A 23,943-nucleotide genomic window follows, 5' to 3' on the forward strand; every position below is an offset into this window, starting at 1 on the left:
TTAGCTTCCTATTTAGAAAAAAAATCATAATTGGAGGCCAGAACAGTAGCATAGCAGGTAGGGTGTTTGCCTTGCACGCAGCATCCAATTGCACCATCCAATATGGTCCCCTGAGCCTGCCAGGAGTAACCCCCGAATGCCGCTGGGTGTGACCCAAAAACCAAAAAAAAAATCATGATTGATTGTAGATGACTTTAAAGCCACTTTTTCTTGTAGTAGCCACACTCTCTCCCCTTGTTAAAGACTGGCATGTTGAAATGATTAAAATGTAAATAGATAATTGATTATAATAAAATCCAGGATCATTCAGTCAGAACAGAGAATGTGATTAATTAATAAACAAGAACAAAGCAGGCTCACTTCCCACAAGCAGAGTGACTTGTAAACTGTGAGAATACTTTTCTTCAGAGTGCTCAGTTGAGTAGAGTTAACAGGTTCTAAATAGAGTCTGAAACTACAAATCCTTATTTAAATTTTTTATAAATCACTTTGCTTTCCATGCTCCCTGTAACTGTTTGGCTGTCAAATTTTTCCATCTAGCATTTCTTGAATTTTTTCCCCCATCGCCCACACTTTTCTAGGCTCACTTGTCTTCTCCATTATGTGTGTAATCTTCCTGCCAGATGTCCCTCCTCTGCTATATCCCACATACTGTGACCGTTGCCTCATGAATGATTCTTGTTATTTCCCTATTTTCATTGAGCCCTATTACCAAGGAATTGTATTTAAAAAAATATTTCAGTATCTAACTGACTTGGGTATTGGAATATACTCAAGAAATAGGACAAAATGCCATAAAGAGTCAAGAAGCCTACTTAACTGGAAAGGTAGTTGACTCAATAAACAGAAATCAGAAAATTCAGTATTTAATTTATGACATACATAGGTATTAACATAGTCATGTTAATGTGACCCTGAAAGTGGAGGATTCTAGTCTCAGTGGAAAATGTTCCTGGAAAAGCTGAGGCCAGGAAAGACATCTCAGCATCAGTAAAAACAACTCACTCTGTTTGATACATGTTCTCAGTTCATTCTTTTTTCTTTTTCTTTTTTTTTGGTTTTTGGGTCACACCCGATGATGCTCAGGGGTTACTCCTGGCTATTCACAGGAACATATGGGACGCCGGGGGATCGAACCAAGGTCCGTCCTAGGCTAGCACTGGCAAAACAGACACCTTACCTCTATCGCCACATGCCGGCCCCAGGTTCTCAGTTCATTCTTACAGCAATACTGTAAAGTAAACCTTAGCCACTTTGCATTCATTCCCCACTTGATAATGAGTGTAATCTGGGGCTTAAACTAAGCCTGTCTCCAGGCTCATGTTTTTCCCCCCTCTTCCCTCAAAGCTTTGGAGAAAGTATGACTTCAGAACATTTGGAAGTCACCCAAAGTAGGTGATTGCTGAAGATCTGAGAATTCTTGGTGAGGGAATAGACAGATAAAAGGGTTGAGACAGTCCTTGGGTTATACATTTTTTTTCTGTTAGAAGACAGTTATTTACCAAAAATTTCAGATGAAAATGTTTAGCTTGTTTTAGAGTACAACAAATGCCCATATGTGATGATGTGTTACCTTGATTACTGAGGACATCATCCTGAATTCTTATGTTCACAAAATTAAAGGAAATTGTATACATAAAATATAAGAACATGGGGCCGGAGCAGTGGCGCCAGTGGTAGGGCGTTTGCCTTGCATGCGGTTGACCTAGGACAGACTGCAGTTACTCCCCCTGCGTCCCATATAGCCCCCCATAATAAAATCTGCCCCACTTCCTGTTTTTAAGGTCCCTGAACTAAGAATATTTTTTAATGTGCTTAAATGGTTAGGAAAAAAAATCAAAAGAAAAATGTAACTCCACCCTGGATTTAGGTATACCTACCTGAGACCCTCCCATTCCGGGGAGTGGTCTTGAAAGGTTATATAAGGCCTTTGACGCAGGGGATTAGCCGCTTTTGCCTTTTTGGTCTTTGGCCAGCATGGAGGTCAAATGGAAGATGGCTGAAAGGAGTTAAGATGCAGGGCTAGCTAAGAATGGCTGTGCTTAAAAGGTTATGATAGAGGCCTCACATGTGGTGGTTAGGGCATGAATAAAGTTGATGCTTTCTGATGCCTGTCTCTGAATGAGTCTGATTCCACCGTTCATCTAAACCTGGGACCCACCAGCTGAATGGGGATTGTGGAGCCACGTGGCCTGGGGTGGCAGAGAAAGATCCCTCCATCCCTCTCCATCCAGGTCCATCGTTATTTGAGCCAGCAATAATATATACAATTTCCTTTTCTGGGGCTGGTGAGGTGGCACTAGAGGTAAGTTGTGTGCCTTGCAAGCGCTAGCCAAGGAAGGACCACGGTTCAATCCCCCGGCATCCCATATGGTCCCTCCAAGCCAGGGGCAATTTCTGAGCGCTTAGCCAGGAGTAACTCCTGAGCATCAAACGGGTGTGGCTGAAAACAAACAAATAAACAAACAAACAAAAAAAACAATTTCCTTTTCTTTGTCCCTGAATAAAAATTTTACTAGACCACAGCCTGGCTCATTTATTAACATATTCTCTGCTACTTTCATGATACAACAGCAGGGTATAGTAGTTATATCAAGAGCAATGGCTTATCAGTTCTAAATTATTACAATCTGGCCCTGCTTTAGTATTATTTGAGTTCATCCTTTATAACCAGCTAAATTTTTTCAAAATTCACTGATCCTTGTTATAGCTGTCTAGATGTGATTTAGGAAGAGACTTTATTTCAGGACCATTGGATACCTGAGATTTTTTTTTTTTTTTTTTTTTGGTTTTTGGGCCACACCCGGCGGTGCTCAGGGGTTACTCCTGGCTGTCTGCTCAGAAATAGCTCCTGGCAGGCACGGGGGACCATATGGGACACCGGGATTCAAACCAACCACCTTTGGTCCTGGATCGGCTGCTTGCAAGGCAAACGCTGCTGTGCTATCTCTTCGGGCCCGGATACCTGAGATCTTTGCAGTACAAAATTATAGTTAAGGAGTTGTGTGTATAACTGGAGGGTTGGTTGAGAATTCCCCTTCCTGGAGATATCACATGGAATAATGACTACTGGGAAAACTAACTTTGGAATTGGCCCAGATTTGGATTTCAGTCTTCTCTTTTTCTTTTTCTTTTTTTTTTTTGGCCATGCCCAAATTGTATATAGCCCCTCTTTGGATTTCAGTCTATTTATGCGAGTTATTAGGGAGTAGCTTTTGATTAGACACACCTTTTTGTAGTTTTACTTTTTATTCCTTCTGTGGAAAAAATCTCTAATACAGGTAAATGAGAATGTAGGAGAGGTTTGATGGACGCCGTAGCACTATTTGGCTCTATGTTAGCAATTTGGTGTTGATCCATACTACAGAGTTGTAGCGAGTTTTTGCATATATTTTTTTGTTTTTGGATTTGGGAGCTATACCCCCACTGTGCTCAGAACTTATTCCTGGATCTATGCTCAGGAACCATATGTAGTATGTTGGACCAAACCAAGTTAGATGCCAGGCTAGCATCTTCACCACTACTATCTCTTCATATGCACATTTTGCATCTGTCCATTCATGATTTACTTAGTGCATGTAGTAAGAACAAGCATTTTGGTGAGAATAGGATTTGAATCACTTCACATGTTATTTTACTAGTTCTTCACAGCATAATGGTGTTGACATTACTCTTTTACAGATGAAGACATGGCGGCATAGAGAGACTCTCTGGTTCCATCTTTAATTTTTTTTGCCCCTCCCGAGCCTTCCCATCTTTAATTTTTACAGCAATAGTGGCACAGTCACATTCCAAGTCATATTCTAAGTCTCTACTCCAGCATGGTCTTGGTAAAATAAAATCTTACAGGTGAAAAAAAAAATTGGGGGGGGTCATACCCGGCAGCACTTAGGGGTTACTCATGGGTCTACACTCAGAAATTGCTCCTGACAGGATCGGGGACCGTATGGGATGCCAGGATTCAAACCACTCTCCTACATGCAAGGCAAATGCCCTACCTTTATGCTATCTTTCCAGCTTCCAGGTGAAAATATTAAGACTAGTATCTGAGTAGTGGGAACAACAACAAAAAATTGGTCTCCTTCACAGACACACTCCCATGTGAGTCTCATCGTAGACTCATCAGAGATAACCCTAAATATTAATGTCAAGCATTCTGTTTGAATGCAATACTGTTTTTTTTTGTTTGTTTGTTTGTTTTTTGCCCACATAAAATTTTACTTTTTTTTTGAACTTTTGGTGGATAAAGCATTGATGAGAGGGCAGGGTGTTGAGTTCCCTTGTTGAATAATTACTTAAATACCAAATAATTCCTTGACCCAGATTTCTCTCTTTCATGTGGCTCCCTGGCTATGCGCTCAGAAGTTGCTCCTGGCTTGGGGGACCATATGGGACACCGGGGGATCGAACCGCGGTCCGTCCAAGCTAGCGCAGGCAAGGCAGGCACCTTACCTTTAGCGCCACCGCCCGGCCCGGATTTTCTTTTCTATTACTAAAAAATAATTTACCAAAGCATCTTTCTTGTTCTTTTTTTTTTTTTTTTGCCTTACCTTTTAAATAGAAAAATAGATTTAGACAAGAGAAAAAATGTATTTGAAGTTTAAAAGCTTGACTTCAGTAGAATAGTAGTCTTAATGGAAAGAGTTGTCTGATTTTTTTCCACCCCTGTCATGAATTTTTTACTAGGACCAGGTGTGTCCTGCTCTGTCTGTCCTCACAAAGAGCTTTCTAGAAGATGGGTCATCTTGGATGGTCTGCTTTATTTCTCTTTTCTGTTTTATTTTAGGCCCCATGACTTACAGTATTGTTAATGACAGGGTTTTATGCACACATTGCACCAACACCGCATCCACCACCAGAGGGTCCACTTCGTTCAACCTTCTCTAGGGTGCCCTCCCAACCTATCTTGCTCACCCCTCCATTCACACCTTCCTCTAGTAGCTTCAGTTCTGTAAACCAGATTTAGTTGAAATTTCATTCTCAGGTTCTGCTGGTGTGAAAACCTTGGTCAGGTAGGATGGTGTGAGCGGGTGACAGGCCCACATCCATGTGCTAGGACAGCTACATTGAGTGGCATTGGCATGCCCTCTTGAAGAAAGTATCAACAGTACTTGGGGTTGAGGAGAAATGGGTGTTGAGGTTTGAGATGGAGTGGTCAGGGGGGTCAGCCTTTGAGCAAAGACACAAGGGCATATCACAGCATTGCCAGCTCCTAGGGATATAGGGGCACGAGAGGTCAGAGGCACTGTCAAAGAGTCACCTTCATCAGACCCTGATGAGAAAGAACCAAAATGCAACTGTGGTTCATTTTCCCCCTCACCTACAGGTAAAACCACCACTTATTTTTTGAGGGCAAAAAAGAGTTAGAATGAAATCTTACTAGATCCTTCTTAGGTATACTCGAATTTCTAAGTAGTACTCCATATTGTTCATGGATCTCATAGAAGAGAAAGTTTAGAGACTGAGTTAGGAAAAGTTTATTCCTTTTCTTTCTTTTTTTTAAAAAAAAATATGTTTTGCTTGTTCCTTTTCTAAGACGGAATATACTCAAGCTGCTTGTTGGCCTATAAAACTTTTCACATAAGCATAGTAAATACTTGGCCTAGTAATAATCATGTGTCTCTTATCTCTTGAAGCCTGTCATGTTACTTGGAAGTGTGGTAGGAAACCTCAGATCCCTTAGCTTTTTGTTTGTTTGTTTGCTTGTTTTTGGGTAACACTCGGCAGTGCTCAGGGGTTACTCCTGGCTCTCTGCTCAGAAATAGCTCCTGGCAGGCTCGGGGGACCTTATGGGATGCTGGGATTCGAACCACCATCCTTCTGCATGAAAGGCAAACACCTTACCTCCATGCTATCTCTCTGCCCCTCCCTTAGCATTTTTGATAATGTAGTACATGTATTAGGAATTTTTTTAACATTGCATAGTGTATGAAAGAAAAATGAAATTGCTTATATTTCTGTTTTTTCCTTGAGTATTTCCTTATGTGTGTGGTTTTTGTGTTTGGTTTTGGTTTTGGTTGGTGGTGGTGGGTTTTTTTTTTTTGTTTGTTTGTTTGTTTTTGGTCACATCCAGCATCGCTCAGGTGTTACTCCTGGCTCTGCATTCAAAAACTACTCACAGCAGACTTTCGGCGGGGACCATATGAGATTCTGGGGATAGAACCTGAATCAGCCGCATGCAAGGCAAACGCCCATCCTGCTTTGCTATCACTCAGCCCCCAGAATGGTGCTATTTTAAAAACGAAATTTTTCAAAATCCTTAGTTGTTAAGTAGCAAATCAATTTATCAATAATTTCTTCGTGATTTATCATCAAAGGGCCTTTGATGTCTCATAGACCTTCCACCTCTATCTTGCTTTTCTTTAGAAACACATTGTGCCAGGCCTACAGGTGGACCCTGTATTACGAATGTTCTTATTTCATCCTCAGATCCCAATGCTAATTGCTGTGTTTTTGTAGCTGTCTGAGTCAGCTCTGTGAGACTAACCCTGTGGGAGAGTTAATATTGTGTGCTGTGTGCCAGCAGAGGATTCCCAGCAGGCATTGGAGGTGGGGAGCGGAGGTAGAGTTGGAAATAAAAAAATGCACCTGAGAGAACAGTTCGTTATGAGCAGCCCCCTTTTCCTGTTCTTCAGGACACGAAGGTGGACTACCAGCATTCTCGCTCTCTTCCATTCTCCAGTTCACCAGACTCAGTTCTTTTCTCTCACACCTCTCTCTGTCTTGGGTTTCTGACGTGTGTTCGTGCCTCATGAAGTAAGGTAGGTGAGGAGAAAGGGAGGTGGAACACTGAGGAACTGAAGGGAAATCTTGTAGTTCCCTCTCAGGACACCCCGAATGGATAGGGAGAAATCATACTCAGCATCTCAACCTAGAGCTACTTGAAAAGAGTTTTCTTGGATCTAGAGCAGGGGGTCTCAAACTCGCAGGCCGCTTGTGGCCCTCCGTACAACATTTTGTGGCCCTGCCCTAGAGGAATCTTTTGTTTTGTTTTGTTTTGTTTTAGTTGTTTGGGTCACACACCCCCAATGTTCAAGGCTTACTACTGACTTTGCACTCAAGAATCATCCAGACTTGGCCTCCTGCGGCCCCCAGATAAATTGAGTTTGAGACCCCTGATCTAGAGAGATAGCAGAGCAGGTAGGGCATTTGCCTTGCATCTGGCCAACCTGGGTTCGATTCCCAGCATCCCATATGGTCCCCCGAGCCTACTAGGTATGATTTCTGAGCACAGAGCCAGGAGTAACCCCTGATCGCCACTGGGTGTGGCCCAAAAAAGAAAAATAAAAGAGCTTTCTAGTAACAAAGATAGACTTTGTCCCCTAAAATGTTGGCATAAACAAAGGGAAGGTTTTTATGTAAACCAACTCTTAATGCCAGGCAGCAATGACTCTTGGGTGCTGGGAACAGCTCCGCTTTGGAGGCTTTGGAATTTTAAATTGAGTTAGAAATAGTTCTCTCTAGATATGTCACTACCAGCACACTGCACACTATAAATAAATGCTGCTTTATTCGCTTTTCAGTTGCACCTCAGAAAAACTGTTTTTGTGTTGAGTTGATAGCTCAAGTATTGGAGCAACTTTTCTGTTAAGAAATAACTGGAGGGGCCGAAGAGACAGCATAGTGGTAAGGCATTTGTCTTGCATGCAGAAGGACGGTGGTTCGAATCCCGGCATCCCATATGATCTCCCGTGCCTGCTAGGAGCAATTTCTGAGTGTACAGCCAGAAGTAATCCCTGAGCGCTGCCAGGTGTGACCCAAAAAACAAAAACAAAAAAAAACAATAACTGGAGGGGGCCGGAGAAATAGCATAGGGCCTTTGCCTTACATGCAGAAGGACGGTGGTTTGAATCCTGGCATCCCATTTGATCCCCCAAGCCTGCCAGGAGTAACGCCTGAGCACTGCTGGGTGTGACCCAAACACCCCCCCCCCCCAAATAACTGGGTAGGATTGGGTATTGTCATCATCACAGCCATTTGTATCTCATCTTCATTCACATTCTCTGCCTCTTTTTCTATTGTGTGTGTTTCTCAGTTTTTGTGGCTCACCCTTAGGTATTAAGCATAATTCAGTGTGTCTTTTACCTAGTGAAATGATGCCTTTCCCAGGGCTGGAGAGAGAACAGGGATTAAGGCATATGCCGGGCATCATGCAGCTGAACTTGGTTCAATCCTCACAACACATAGTCCTAAGCACTCTGCTTGGGGGGAGTACCAAGGTGACCTGGGTAGTCCCAAGCACTGCTGCTTCCACGTGGCATCACTGCCCTGGCTCCTTCATTGAACCTTGACCTGATTGGGTTCAAATAACCTTGTGGTGCCAGAGATCAAACTACGGTTGATAGCCTGCAAGACATACCCTGTGACCCCTGTATCATCTCTCTGTCCCCCTTCAATCTGTATTGCTTTACTGTAATTATGGATGTGGATTATCTTCTGATCTTTAATAACAATAATAATATTTATCAAAATGTCTGCCAATTAATTCTTATTGACATTTTCTTCTGTTACAATTTATATGTGATCACATACATGTACAGCCTAATGAATTTAAACAATTTGATTCTTTCACTCATAACAAAGTATATAATATATTAACTCCATCCTGTCTGGATGATGTTACTACAATATTATTACTGAAATATTAGCATCATAGAGTATCAGATTTCTATCATCTCCACCCCTGGAGAAAAAGAAACTACTTTCTCATTGGTGTTACCATATTGTTTTTTCCCATACCTGTATTTATGACTAGAACCAGACATGTGTGTGTGTGTGTGTGTGTGTGTGTGTGTGTGTGTGTGTGTGTGTGTGTGTGAGACCTCTTCATTAAACACAATTTTCAGATTCAGGTCATGTTATTCCTCCCCATTCTTTTCTATATAGCATTCCATTTTGTTTTGGTGGGTTTTTTTTTTTTTTTGTAGTGTTCCATTTTGTGAATAGATACAGTCTGTTTATTCATTCGCCTATAAAATTTAGAACATTCATTTTCAGTTGAAGGTTCTTATGAATAAGACTTCCCTGAACATCTTGTTCAACTATTTTTGTGTGCATATGCTCTTATTTTGGATAAACACGAGAAGTTATTTAGTTATATGAAAAAAAAAGTAAAGCTGAGAAATAAAACTATGCTATTTTACATTTTGATAAGCAATATACGAATGTTCTTGTTCCCCATCTTTGTTACTGTCTTTTTGATCTTTCAGCCATTCTAGGGGGTCTAAAATGGTATCTTACTTGGCTTTCATTTCAGGGCCCTGCCTAGCTACTAATATGATCGAGCCCCTCATTGGTATAGTTCTTGCTTGTTGGTCTGTCATCTTGTGGAACATGTCTGTTTATCAGCTCATTTTAACAATATGCTTTCTTGTTTTTAGCGTGACTTAACGTGGATTTGTGTAAATTCTGGCTATGTCTGCTTTACCAGGCACCTATATCGTGAATAGTCTCCCAGTCTTGACTTAGCCTTTTATTATCATAATGGACCCTTTCCAAGAACAAACATTTTTCCCTCCCCTCTCCAAGAACATTTTAGAATTGTTTTTAAATTATGAAATCTTGTTAATTTGGTTTTGTTCAGAGAGAGAGAGAGTGAGGGGGAAGAAAGAGAGAGTGAGGGGGGGAGAGAGTGAGTGAGGGGGAGAGAAAGTGAGGGGGGGGGAGAGAGAGAGAGAGAGAGGTGTCCCAAGAATAGTGCTTGCCACAAAGCAGTGAAGATTGACTTGTGTTTTGTTCTTGTCAGGCAGTGTCAGTCTTCCCCGTTTTGTCCTTTTTTCAGAACTTTTTGGGGATTCTAGAGCCTTTGCATATTTATGTCATTTTTTTTGTTTGTTTGGTTTTGGTTTTTGGGCCACACCAGTTTTATGCTCAGGGGTTACTCCTGGCTAAGCGCTCAGAAATTGCCCCTGGCTTGGGGGGAACATATGGGACGCAGGGGGGTCGAACCACGGTCCTTCCTTGGCTAGCACTGGCAAGGCAAACACCTTACCTCTAGCGCCACCTCGCCGGCCCCTGCATATTTATGTCATTTTAATAAGAACTTGTCCGTTTCTCTACGAACACCTGATATGGTTATGGTGTGTGGGGCTTCAAGTGCATCTCAAGAATATCAGGTCAGGATCAGAGCAATGGAATAGTGGGCAGGGCACTTGCCTTGCACACAGCCAACCCAGTTTGATCCTAGCATGCCACAGGGTTCCCCGAGCACCGCCAGGAATAAACAGTTCCTGAACCAAAGCCAGGAGTAAACCCTGAGCATCGCTGGCTGTGACCCCAAAACGAAAAAAGAATATCAAGCTTTTTGGTCCATGATTATTTGTTTCTACATTTTCTTCAGCCTTCATCTGTTTATTTTTCATTTTCTGCAAAGTAACTGGTTGTAATGATGCGGAATCTCCCTTTAAAAGTAGAGGGCCAGAGAGGTAGTGTGGAGTGGTAAGGCATCTGCCTTGCTGGCGCTAGCCTGGAATGGACTGCTCAAGGTTCAGTCCCCCAGTGTCCCATATGATTCCCCAAGTCAGGAGCGATTTCTGAGCGCAAAGCCAAGAGTAACCCCTGAGCTCACTGGGTGTGACTCCAAAAAAAAAAAAAAAACAAAACAAAAAATAAAGCAGAGTGAGCTTTTGCAGCTTTGGATTTTGCTAAAGGCAAAATGAGTCTAAAGTCATTTCTTTCCTAATTATCTTTCTCCCTCACTGTTTTAGGGTAACCAGGAGCCAACAACAACTCCTGACGCAATGGTTCAGCCTTTTACAACCATCCCATTTCCACCGCCGCCACAGAATGGAATTCCCACAGAATACGGAGTGCCACACACCCAGGACTACGCTGGCCAGACCAGTGAGCATAACCTGACACTCTACGGAAGTACACAGGCCCATGGAGAGCAGAGTAGCAACTCACCAAGCACACAGAACGGATCTCTGACGGTATGTGAAGGAAGTGAGGGTCATGCCAGCCAGCAGGTGAACATCTTTCCCTTTACCAGAGTGGCAGGATTCCTTTAATGTTTATTTATCTTGCATTACATAGCACATGTGTAGTTTCAGTTCTGCTCTAAAGGTTGGGGTTACTAAATAAGAATCTAGAATTCAAATGCATTCCCTGCCGGGATCCTGCAAGCTGCACATGGCAATGACCATCTGCAAGGTAAGCATAGAGGTGAGAATAAAGATTGAGGAATGTCGACACCACATCAGGGGATGTTTGTCACCAACAGTCTCCCAGTCCCATCATGTTCTTGTATATCTTCCCCACTTGGTCTCCTCATGCCTCCCTAAAATAGTCTGCTGGCTCTCAAAACACTTTGGGGTCTCTCTCTACGCAAGGTCTGGGCTTTCTTAATCTTTTGTGATTGCTGCATTTTGTTATTACTATATTTTATTTATTTTTTAACCATACTCCACAGTGCTTAGTGCTCCTGACTCTATTCTCCAGGCCTACTCCCAGCAGAACTCTAGGGACCAAGGGATCCCCAGGACCAAACCCAGGCCTCCAACAAGGGAAGCATGTGCTGCTCAGTCCTTGCTTCATTTTCTCTTTGTTATGAGGTCACCCCTGGTTTACTTGGGTTACTCCTGCCATTGCTCAAGGGACTATATGGGACACCAGGGATAGAGTCCGGGTCAGCTATCTGCAAGGCAAACTCTCTGCCTACTGTATTATCTATCACTCCACCCTCTGTTCAATTTTTTTTTTTTTTTTTTTTTTTTTTTTGTGGTTTTTGGGTCACACCCGGCAGTGCTCAGGGGTTATTCCTGGCTCCAGGCTCAGAAATTGCTCCTGGCAGGCACGGGGGACCATATGGGACGCCGGGATTCGAACCGATGACCTCCTGCATGAAAGGCAAACACCTTACCTCCATGCTATCTCTCCGGCCCCTCAATTTTTAAATAATGTTATTTTTAGGCTGGATCCTATCACCAATATTTTTAATCTTTTATGCCCTCTTTATAACTGTATACTAAGTTCACTTGTCTTCTGAAGTTCTTTATATTTAAATCTCCCATAAATCTGAATAATTTCTCAGTGTCATTTTTTTTTTCAGACTATAGGATATAGTATTTTCTATAGAGTTGGTCTGCTTGAAAGTGATTTTTTTTTTTATTGATCTCGGAATGTTTTCTTTGGGTTTCATTGTTGAAGGATGGTTTTACTAGCTGTAGAATTGTTCATGGATGGTGTATCTCACAGTGTCCAGCACTTTAAATCTGTTGTCTTCCTGCCCTCCAACTTCTGATGTGAATCAATTGATTCTGATATGAAGTCTGCTGGTAACTCAGTCATTATTCTTTTGTATATATGGAGTATTTTTTCCTTGCTGCAGGGTATGCCACACATACACATACACATACACACACACACACACACACACACACACACACACACACACAAACTAAAGTGATGGTTAGGAAACTTAGAGTCTCATGCGTGGGGTAGATAGTGAAGCTCTGAATTAGAGGGGTTCAGTGAATATGTAGAAGAGAAAATAAACTGAGAATTATGAAAGTGGAATTACAGGATTTGCCAGCTGATTTGAATAAATAAAATAAATGTATCAGAGCCAAAAATTGTGAATTCCTGAGGCTGGGGCAATAGTACAGCAGGTAGGGCACTTTTGCATGCAGCTGATCTCATTGATCCCAGGCATCACAGATGGTTCCCTGGCCCCTACAGGAACAATCCCTGAAGACTGTAGTGTATTGCCCCCCCCCCAAAAAAAAAAAAGAAAATAGAACCTTATTGCTATAATTGAATTTTGGTTTTTGGGTCACACCCGGCAGCACTCAGGAGTTACTCCTGGCTCTGTGCTCAGAAATTGCTCCCGGCAGGCTCGGGGAACCATATGGGATGCCGGGATTCGAACCACCATCCTTCTGCGTCTAGGGCAAACGCCTTACCGCTTTGTTATCTCTCCAGCCCCCAAGTATTTCGAATGCATTTTAAAACCCAAGTTTTAGTTTCTATATCTACCAAATGACTCTAAAAATGCCTTCCTGATGAGAAGAATGAGAAAGTAAGACATGCTCTGGAAAGTGCTTGTTTAATGCATTCTTAAGGTAAATTGCTTTTAATAATCTACTTTAACCAATTATCCTAATGTCATTTGGGCTTTTCATTCTTAGGAGTGGCAGCTGTCCTTCAATATGCATCTCATTTCTGTTGGATTGACCCATCTTATTGGAAACAGAGATAGGACTTCTTATACCGAAATGTGAAAGAGTTGTGATGGCTGGATTTTTTTTTTCCTAAATTGTGTTTTAGAAGTTGATTTTAACATTGGCCTAAAAGATCTGTGTGCTTTTAAGATGAAGACTTGTTTTGACAATCAGTTGGTCTCATACTGTGCATTAGCAAAAGGGAGCAGAGAGGGTTCTCCCACCTGGGTCTGCAGAGGCTTAAGTACCCTGAGCCTGCCTGCCGAGAAGAAAGGACTGGAGACCTAGGAGCTTAGGTACTTTTTCAAATGCCAGCAGGCATAGATAACCAAATCATTTGAAGCAGACAAGCTTTGGAAAATAGTCTTTAGAGATGCAGTTTATGTTTGTGTATATATATATATATATTCTTCCTACCTTTGGAATTTTGTTAGTTTCCTGGGCAGGAGCTATTGCTTGACTTCTTTTTGTTGTTGTTGTTGTTGCTGCTTTTGGGGGCCACACTCAGGGGTTATTCCTGGCTATGTGCTCAGAAATTGCTCCTGGCTTGAGGGACCATAAGGGACGCCAGGGGATCAAGCCATGGTCCATCCTAGGCTACACCAGCAAGGCAAACGCCTTACCGCTCCGTGTCACCACTCCGGCCCCATTGCTTAACTTCTTATTGCTCCCGTTAGTATATCATGAATATCTGGAAACTGTGTGGGCTTTTTAATTTTATTTTTATGCAGACACCATGATGTACAAACTTGACCATAATAGAGTTATCTTAGGCACATGATGTTCCACAGCAGTACCTCCACTGGTGTCTCTTTCCTTCCACCAAAGTACCCAGGTTCCCTTCCATCATCACCCCAGCTTGCCCCCTTGGCAAGCATATCACAAATTTATTTCACATGAGTTGCTCTGACAATACTTAAAGGAAAAGCAGATGGAATTATTCTAAAATAAATTAATAAAAGTCAGTTGGTAATAAAATATTGCTAAGTAATTTTAACCAACATAAATAAGACCTTAATTCATTATTGAAAATGTATGAAATCCCTTAGCAAGCTAGGAAGCTAGGAGTAAACATTTCCTTTCTTAATCTAATAGAGGTCAACCATAGACACCCTGAGTGCCAGACAGGATGCCACATTTGGAGAAGTTTGTCCTGTCCTTCAGAGAAGCTTTTTTACATTTCCTTCAAAACTAATTTCAAGGCTATTTATTCCCTAACTGTTGTCTATTTATGAAGCTCTATATCGTTCCTTCAAGTCAGAGTGATACATAGCTGGATAAGAGTATTCTTGGTGGGCCGGAGCAATAGCACAGCAGTAAGGCATTTGTCTTGCACATGGCCAACACAGGATGGACCCCAGTTCTAATCCCTGGCATCCCATATGGTCCCTCGAGCCTGCCAGGAACAACTTCTGCGGGAGTAACTCCTGAATGCCTCCCCAAAAGACCCAAAAGCCTCCCTCCCCCCGCAAAAAAAAAAGTATTCTTGGGGAGGTATTCATTTCATTGAGTTTTTGTGCTATATACTGCCTTGTCTTCTGGCTCAAAGACTTCTTTTTGATAGATCTGCTTTTCTTTGTAAGTAAATTCCTCATTTGATCTTGATGCTTTCAATATTCTGTCTCTATCTTTAGATTTTGTCATTTTGATTCCAGTATGTCTTGGCATTCATTTTCCAAGTTGTATCTGTTTTTGCTAGTGCCTTTCAGGCCTCTTGGGTCTCAGTCGCTTTATTCCTCAAATCTGGGAAATTCTTATTGATGATTTCTTTAACTATTTTTTTTCTTCATCACATTTGCCTCCCTTCAGGGACTCTGATGGTTTTCATATTATTCTCTTGAATTCACCCCATACTTCCTTGATATGCTGTTCATTTCTTTTCAGACAATTTTTCACCTTCTGTTTCCAAATTGTTTCCTCCTTCTCATCTTGGAGCCCCTTGATCTTTTGGAGCTCCTTGAAATTCTGTAGCTCAAAGTTTCTGTTGAGTTTAAAAGTCACCTGCCCTGGGGGCCGGAGCAGTGGCGCAAGGGGTAAGTACGGCTTCTGTCTTGCCCGAGCTAGCCTAAGATGGACCACAGTTCGATCCCCCAGTGTCCCATATGGTCCCCCAAGCCAGGGGCAATTTCTGAGCTCATAGCCAGGTGTAACCCCTGAGCGTCACCGAGTGTGGCCCAAAACCACATTCTATTCTTCATTGCTGTCATATCCAATTGTAGTTTTGTTTGTTCTTTATTTCTTCTGCTTTGATGACTATCTCTGCTATCATTTCTTTCAGTTGGTTGAACATCATCATCATCGTAGTCACTAAAGACATTGTCTGAGGACTAATTGGTGCTGTATGTCTTTGGTGCCATTGTTTTTGCTCATTGAGCATTGTGGGCTTCTGCGTATTTTCCCCATTGGCTTCCTCATGTCCTTGCTGTGCTGGGGTTTGTAGTTAGTCATTCCTAGAAGATGCTGAAAGATTAGGCGAGGGTTGTTCTCTCTCTTCTCTGCCCATCTTCACCAAATAGCAGGAAGAGTAAGTGTGAATAAATGTACCCATTGCATCGATTTACAGCATACATGGCTTCACTCTTCAGGAGCCGTGTCTTGGGCCCGTTTCTATGGACTAGTGGAGGTGTGGAGACTACTGGGACCTCACCCGAAGTGAGGTGTTTTGCACTTGATTCCAGGGTAGGCCAAGTGATAGCAGCTGGGGCCAGACTCACCTGAATTGTAGAGTAGTAAACAGAGGGCCCCCCAGTTTTTTCTCTTAATGGAAAAACTTGTTTTTAAAGGCAGCATAAAGTGTCTGGTTAATAAGGCTCAACAACTCTGAAAGTTGGTTTGAGATGGATAACCGAGTGACTTGACTAACTGTATATCGGACAGCCCTTCTCACTGCAGAGCCTTGGAGCACCCCACTCAAGAGAGCTCAAACCTCATATTGTTTTTCTCCTCAATGTCTTCTCTTTGTGATGTATGGCACTGCTTTAGCCCTATTTTTGGGGAGGGGGTCACTCCTATTGGGTGTTAGAGGCTGAGGGAACAAGCACAAGGCCTTGTATGCGCTAAGCATGTGCTCTACCACCTGAGCTGTCTTTCCCAGCCCCCCAGATTTCCTTATTTAGAAAAGTAACTTTGTCATGTAAGAACATTGCTACTCATTTGGTAGAGAGGGTGGGGTGCTAAATTTCTAGTAGTATTCAGGGCTAAGCCCTAACTCTACACTCAGAAACCACTCAAGGTAGGACTCACACTATAATATGGTTCCAGGAATTGAATCTGGATTGGCCACAAGCAAGGCCAGCTCCCTTCCTGCTGTTCCAGCCCCGTTACTGACTTTCCTTAATAATTTGTAAACCAGGTAGCATCCTATCGAGCAGATAAAAGAGCTCCAAAGGCTACAGTGTAAGAGATTTATAAGCATAGGAATCCAAAACAAAGACGTTAGCCTGGGCATTTATTGATTGATTAAGGCAGGTTATTTTCATTATAAGATGGAGTAAAGGCAGGCTTGGCCACACCTGGGAAACTGAATAGAGTAGGAAACTGACTAGCTGACCTAAACTTGCCTTTCCTGGAAGACTGGTGCATAGAAACTTAGCTGTGCTGGTTTCTGCTCATGTGTTTTGCATGAGTGACCCCCATCTTAGTCAAGGGCCTAGTTAGGTTTCTTTACTAGAACCACTGTCAGTCTTTCCAAATAAAAACTTTGTTACTAAATGGCCTCAGTTCAAAGCTAATGACTTGTATGGTAATTCATCCACATGAACAATACTTTTAGCAATACATAGAAATATCTATAATCTTTTGATAAGTTCAGTCTTGAAATTCAAAACTAAATGTTCTGCTTCTCACTAGGACTCCTTTCTATTTGTGTTGTTAAAACTGTAAGATCTTCAGGGGAAATGCTGCTGCAGGTGGAGCTTTATGAAGGATCTTTTATGAGATTTATATGTTAACTGGTTTGAAATAACTAGACTTTACCGTCCATTTCTGACTTATAAACAATTCAGCTTATAAATATAAATACTGAATACAAGGATAAGTACTTGTGCATAATTATTCTTGTCTCATTAAGCTACCTAAACCTTCTATTTTTTTTTTAATTTGTGATGTGACATCCAGAAACATTTTTGTGGGAAGCATTGATGCCCTCACAGTGCTCGGGGGGCTTAGGGACTACTCACAGCAATATATGGTACATGCAGCACTGCAAGCCTGACAGTTTACTGCTTGCCCCTATCTATGTGATACTGCTCGGACCCTTTGTTGCAGGGCCACTCTAGAATGTGCTCAAGGGAGTGTGATGCCATGGGTGGAACTCAGAACCTAGAGTATGAAGGGAGGTTAGCTCTGTAGCCATTTGAGCCATTCCTTGAGCCCTTACTTTTTTCTTTGAAATTTAGACATCAGCAGCTGCAAAAATAGTAAGGGAGTTTCCTCACCAAACATCTCCTAATGAAAACTTTTTGCATAGATACAGTACAGTTTTTAAAAAATCAGTGAGTTTAAAAAAAAAATCAGTGAGTAAGAAGACTTGGTACCGTGCTGTGAGGTAAAATAAGAGACCATATTCAAATTTCACTGGGTTGGTTGTTTTTCCAACTACTATCAGAAATAAAATAGATTATTTTTCTATCGTGACTCTAACCCAAGATCCCACCTTGTAATTTGATGCTCTATCCTCATTCCAAAATCTCTTAATCATCCTCAACTTGGATCTGAAGTATTTTCAGACCGTAAAGGATAGGGGGAATGTATTTATAGACTTGCTATTAGCTGATAAGTGTGTCTCATTTCCCAGCTCTTAGCTGTCTCCCTGAGCCTTTCTCGTTCACATGTGTTCAGAGGGCAGTGCTGCAGGGTCTTCTTGAGATACAAAGGTTATTTTTAAAGCAAGCGATATTTCCAAAAACATTTATATACTTCTCATGTTCAAGCATTTAGCTCTTGTCTCCCTATGTTGCTGCCTTTATTAAAACATGCTCAGATAGCATTACAGGGTTTTGTCAAATACTAATGTTTAGCTCCAGATTACTTTTAATGCACTCATCTGATTTTTGCCCCTCCAAAACTACAGTAAATGCTATTTCCTATCTTCCTTTTTTTTTAACCAATATAAGCCAACTTTCTTAATGGGAATTCGATTGTTTTGGGAGCAAGAACACTATAGCCAATGTGGTGGCTATAGCTAGTCTGCCAAGTCCAAGTGAGTTTGTCCCTGCACTCGTAGGTTGGGAAAGCTGAGAGATAATTCCATTAATACCACAAAGATTTCAAAGGTTTTAGAAATATAATGGCTGGAATTAGAAGATTGAAATGTCTTCCCTCCAGAGAATCTGACAAAGTGTGGGAGATGTAAAAGAACCAGAAAGACTGTGAAAGCTGTAAAAGTTAGGGTTTAGTACGAAATGCTTTTCTCACTAAACTTAGAATTAACCAGTTTTCAAGTCTTACCCCACCCTCAGACATTCTGAACTTCTAATCAGTTTTTTTTTTTAGCTACCATCCTTCAATTTTTAATTATGAACAGACAGCTAAGAATTACTAGATCCCTCAGGCAAGACCTCATACAAAAGATCAAAAAGAAAAATAAAGAAATTGTGGGGGAAGGGTCTTTCTCCCCTCAAACTCTTAAAACAGTCATCATTGGGAATAAGAGAAAGAATATTGTACCCACTAAACAAGAATGAAATGCTAGTCTAAATGGATGGAAAGTGATGACTCACCGAAGAAAACAACCTTTGAAATTATAAGTATGGCAGAAAGATGAAAATAACTTATTTTGGATGACTGGGAGAAGCAGTTGAGGAAGTAAGAGTCCTGTCATCTCTTATCCACAATCTAAAAGTCCAGAGCTCTGAAATATTATTGACTTTATCAGTTGGCAGCAAACACGCAACTACCACTGTCTTCATACCATTATATTAATATATATCTATTTTGCTAAATAATTTTGCTGTGTACATAAACCCAAGTCTTATTGATGTTGTTTAATTATGATTTCAATATCAATACCTTTCTAAAATTCTAAACATTTTGAATTATGGTTTAGTTTTATCCTAATGTTTCAGATAAAAGAATAAAGACCTACACTGCAGAAAATAGAAACAAAAGACAAACAGATAAAAAAAATACAAGAGGGGCCGGAGAGATAGCATGGAGGTAAGGCGTTTGCCTTTCATGCAGAAGGTCATCGGTTCGAATCCCGGCGTCCCATATGGTCCCCCGAGCCTGCCAGGAGCGATTTCTGAGTATAGAGCCAGGAGTAACCCCTGAGCGCTGCCGGGCGTGACCCAAAAAAAAAAAACAAAAACAAAAACAAAAAAATACAAGAAAAAGGGGCCAGCGAGGTGGCGCTAGAGGTAAAGTGTCTGCCTTGCAAGCGCTAGCCAAGGAAGGACCAAGGTTCGATCCCCCAACATCCCATATGGTCCCCCCAAGCCAGGGACAATTTCTGAGCGCTTAGCCAGGAGTAACCCCTGAGCATCAAACGGTGTGGCCGAAAAACCAAAAAAAAAACAAAACAAAACAAAACAAAAAAATAATTAGAGGATTAATCTGTCTGGATGATCTAATATCTCATAATAGGAACTCCCAAAAGAAAAAGACAAATGTGTAGAATAGGGATTATTCACAAATTATTTTAAGAAAAAATTTCAGAATCAAAAGACATTAATTTCCAAAGTAAAGGAGACCATGGAATTATTAACAAAATAGATTAGAATAAATCTACATTATGGCATATCACTATGAAATTTGAGATCTTGAACATATTAGGCTAGTGGACAAAGCAGAGGGAATGAGGAAAGAGTCACAGAAAAAGAATCATAATAATTAGAAATAATAATCATTATATTTCTCAATAGCAAAGCTAGGCAGCATTTGAAAATTACCCTCAAAATTTTAAAGGGAGGGGCTGGAGAGATAGCATGGAGGTAGGGTGTTTGCCTTCCATGCAAAAGGACGGTGGCTCAAATTCCAGCATCCCTGACCCCACAGGAGTAACCCTGAGCACTGCCAGGTGTGACCCAGAAACAAAACAAACAACAACAAAAAAAGTTTTGAAGGAATGTTTCTTAGGTCTAGAGTTCTGTATCCAGATAAATGTCATTAATATGGGGTTATTAAGTAGATGTTGCAGGCATTTGAATCATTCTCCCAAAAATTCAAAAATTTGGAATTTTTCCCCCATTTTCCAAATCCTTACGGAGATAAAAGTGAATAATTAAAATGTTCCTGAAAAATCGAGGAAATACTTTTTGTTTTATTTCTGGGCCTCAACTGATGGTGCTCAGACTTATTCCAAGCTCTGTGCTCTGTACCTGGTGTCGTGACTCAGGGCTAGAGATTGAATTTGGGTTTACCACATGCAAGTCAAGTGCCTTACCTACTGTACTGTCTCTAGAGGAAAAGCTTTTTGAAGAAAATAACCTATAAATACTATTCTTGAGTTTAAGAGTTCCTTAGTATTCCATTTTATGTATGTATGTGTGTATGTATGTATGTATGTATGTATGTATGTGTATTTGAAAGCAAGAGGTCTACTGAAGATGGATACTTTAAAAGTAATAATTTATCTTATGAATTCTGAGTTCTCTTTTTTGTTTGTTTGTTTGTTTGGTTGGTTGGTTTTTGGGTCACACTCAGCAGGAGTAACTCGGTTACTCCTGGCTCTATGCTCAGAATCACTCCTGGCAGGCTCGGGGGACCATATGGGATGCTGGGATTCCAAACGATGACCTTCTGCATGAAAGGCAAACGCCTTACCTCCATGCTATTTCTCTGGCCCCCTGAGTTCTCTTTCAGACCATAAAGATCACTTGTTTCTATGTATAAATAGTTAATATATTTTTATTATCAGAGTCAGAACAATAGAACAGCGAGTAGGATACTTGCCTTCCTACACAGCTAACCTCGGTTTTATCCCTGGCATCCTATATGGTCCCCCAAGCTCTGCCGGGAGTGAGCCCTGAATGGAGCCAGGAGTGACCCCTGAGCATTGCCAAGTATGGCCCAAACCTCCTCCCCACCATTGAAAAATCTTTATTATTTCAATATGAACTCAAAAACACTTTTCATTTCCCAGTTAATAGAATTTTAAAGCAATAATTATTACAGTAAATTAATTAAAATAATTTTAATATTTTCTTAATTTTTAGTTTTCTGTTTTCTAGAATGAAATTTTGAGGCTTATAAATATGGTTTACTCTTCATCATTAAAAGCCTTGGACTGTGAGTTGTTGGCAGGCAGTTAGACCTCACTCCTAACCAAGTTGTTTGCAGAGTGGATGTGAAAACTTGAGTCAAACCATGGCCACTAGTCGTACTGCTGCCAGGCTTCGCTCTCAACTCAATATACAGACACACTTCAGTCTCTAATGTTTCATCCCCAGCCCAGCAAGTATGGTTGGGCAGAAAATAACCCCAGCAGGGAAAACACACCTTAATCACTCCAATCAGCCGGCCTGGTGAAGTTTTATGGAGTCAGTAAAATTGCCTAACATGAAAAGAGAAAGGAGACCGATTTCACATGGGCTGTTTTTTTTTTGTTTTGTTTTGTTTTTTTAATCTGAACAGTATAATCTACTTTTTACAATTATTGAGGCTAAACACTTTGGTTTGCTTTTTCTCTCTGGTTTATCTCCACCATTATTAGTCTAGATTGAGATAAACTTAAAGTCAAATGGAAATGCCATTAATTTCATTTTGCGTATATGTCCTTTTCCAACCATGTACAGAAATCTGCATTGTTTCTTGACTGGTTTTCTTTCCTTGCCATCTTCTCTCCTTCCTGGCCTGAGCTCCTCCTTTTCCCTCAGGAAAATAAAGACCGTGAGATTTTGCAAATGAAGGTGGTTGGTGACATAGAAAAGAGCAATGTTTCTCTAAGTTTACTTGTCTTGCTAGATTATCAAACTGGTATCTAGATTGTAGTCCACAGGGCAGTGACTGGTAGTTTGAAAGTCCTGATTTGTCAGGCCCAGGACTGTAGGAGAGGCTGCAAAAGGCAGCAGGAGCAGGGGTCTGGCAAACAGTTTCTCCAGCAATCTGACAGCAACCATACAGCAGGAACAGTTCAGCAGAGGGCAGGGGCACTGCCCTTAGCATTTTGGCCCTGGCCTTATAGACCCCAGAGCCAACTGCCCTCCAGCAGCAGTTACAAGGGGCAGATCTCTGGTAACTAATGTTTTCACCCTTAAAGGGTGAAAGCTTATGGCTGACCAAGAGCCATCAGTCTCTGTTTCCTCATATTAATTTAGCAGCTGCAGTGCTGGAGGTAGAATTCCTCCCTCCTTCCCAGGAAAAGTCTTGCTCCTTTAAATGAGAACCCCGAGAAGGCTCAAGATTGGGGACCACACATGTTCCTGTGTTCTAATAGAGAGAGCAGAAGAGTACCTGGGTGCAGTGCTGAAAGGAGATGGGTTAGCATTTGACAGCTAGGCTGTGTTCCTGCTCCACCACTTCATTCTTGATCTTGGGCAGCAAACTTAAACCAATCACTTTGAAAAATTAGCATCTGTAGAGGCTGGATTTACTCCTAGATGTAGATACCAAAAGATATGTAACAAAAATAGTCTTAGGAGCATTATCCCTTAATCATTCCAAACTGGAAACAGTACAGATAAAATTCTTTATGAAATGGAAGGATGGATGAATTACAACTACATATGACTCTATTACAACAAATGCCATGTGAAAAGAAACCAGACACAAAAGAATACATGTGAATCTTTCTCTTAAAAAAGTTCATGAACAGTAAAAATAATCTGGTTTTAGAAGTCGGGACAGCAGTGAGTGACCCTTTGTTAGGGAGCAATGAGTGACTGGAGCAGACAGAGCTCAGGGCTGCATCTAAAGTTTGGTTGCTCCATTAGAGTTGAGATTACAGAGTTGTTTTCTATTTGAAAGTTGTTCGTGGAACCAGAGTGATAGCACAGTGGGGAGGGCATTTGCCTTGCATATAGCTGGTGTCCTGGGTTTGATTCCCAGCATCTTATGGTCCCCTGACTCTAGCACAAGTAATTCTTGAGTGTAGTGCCAGGAGTAACCCCCAAGCATCTCTGTATATGGCCCAACAGCCCTTGCCTCCCCTCCAAAAACAAAAAGAGGGTAGGAAAAAGTTGTTCAGTGGTTTGTGAATTTGTATCTAACCTCTGTATATTGAACTTCAACTTAAAGGTTTATGTCAATTCAGAATGTTTGAGAATTTGAGAAATAACAGTTCACTCTTTCCATTTGTCAGCTCTTTTAAAGATAAAGACCTTGGGGGCCTGGAGAGATAGTATAGGAGGTAAGGTGCATGCCTTGCATGCAGCTGCCTTGGCCGTGAGACTGGTCTGATTCCTAGAACCGAACCCCAGAGTAGGGCCAGGAATATCTCTTGAGCCAACACTGTTTGTGGTCTCCTAAATCCCCCAAAAGAAATATTCAGACTTTTCAAGGATGTAGGTGCTCACCAGAAGACCAGATGATTGGCTAATCTGACCTTGAAATTTTGTAAATCGTGTCTTCAAGGCAGCAAAAGACTTCGAAGAGCAAGATATAAGTACCTCAGGCCTCATCCTTGGAAGCAGTTATTAATTTTCACTTATCCTGCCATATAACATACAGTATTTCAGATTGCATGGCTGCTTACATGAGCGAGCTCTCAGATGATTCTGCCACTCAGAATGCTACACTGCCAGGTCTGGTGGTTCCAAAGTCGGATCTAGAGAAGAGTCTGTGATCCAGCTGTGTATGAAAGACAAATTGGAAAGTGCATTACTTGTTTCCCATTGCTTCGATGACC

The 23,943-nt window shown here is 41.4% G+C and overlaps 1 protein-coding gene across 17 annotated transcripts in view; it reads left to right on the plus strand.

The window, feature by feature from the left end:
• RBFOX2 (RNA binding fox-1 homolog 2) overlaps positions 1-23,943 on the plus strand; it is a 270,086-nt gene that overhangs the window by 201,706 nt on the left and 44,437 nt on the right. For all 17 annotated transcript variants that reach the window (XM_049771585.1, XM_049771590.1, XM_049771593.1 and 14 more), the window contains one exon: positions 10,707-10,931. In XM_049771585.1, the coding sequence (XP_049627542.1) occupies positions 10,707-10,931 (225 nt within the window). The remainder of the gene's footprint in view (positions 1-10,706; positions 10,932-23,943) is intronic.

This window comes from Suncus etruscus, chromosome 4, assembly GCF_024139225.1.
Source record: "Suncus etruscus isolate mSunEtr1 chromosome 4, mSunEtr1.pri.cur, whole genome shotgun sequence".
Classification (NCBI taxonomy): domain Eukaryota; kingdom Metazoa; phylum Chordata; class Mammalia; order Eulipotyphla; family Soricidae; genus Suncus; species Suncus etruscus.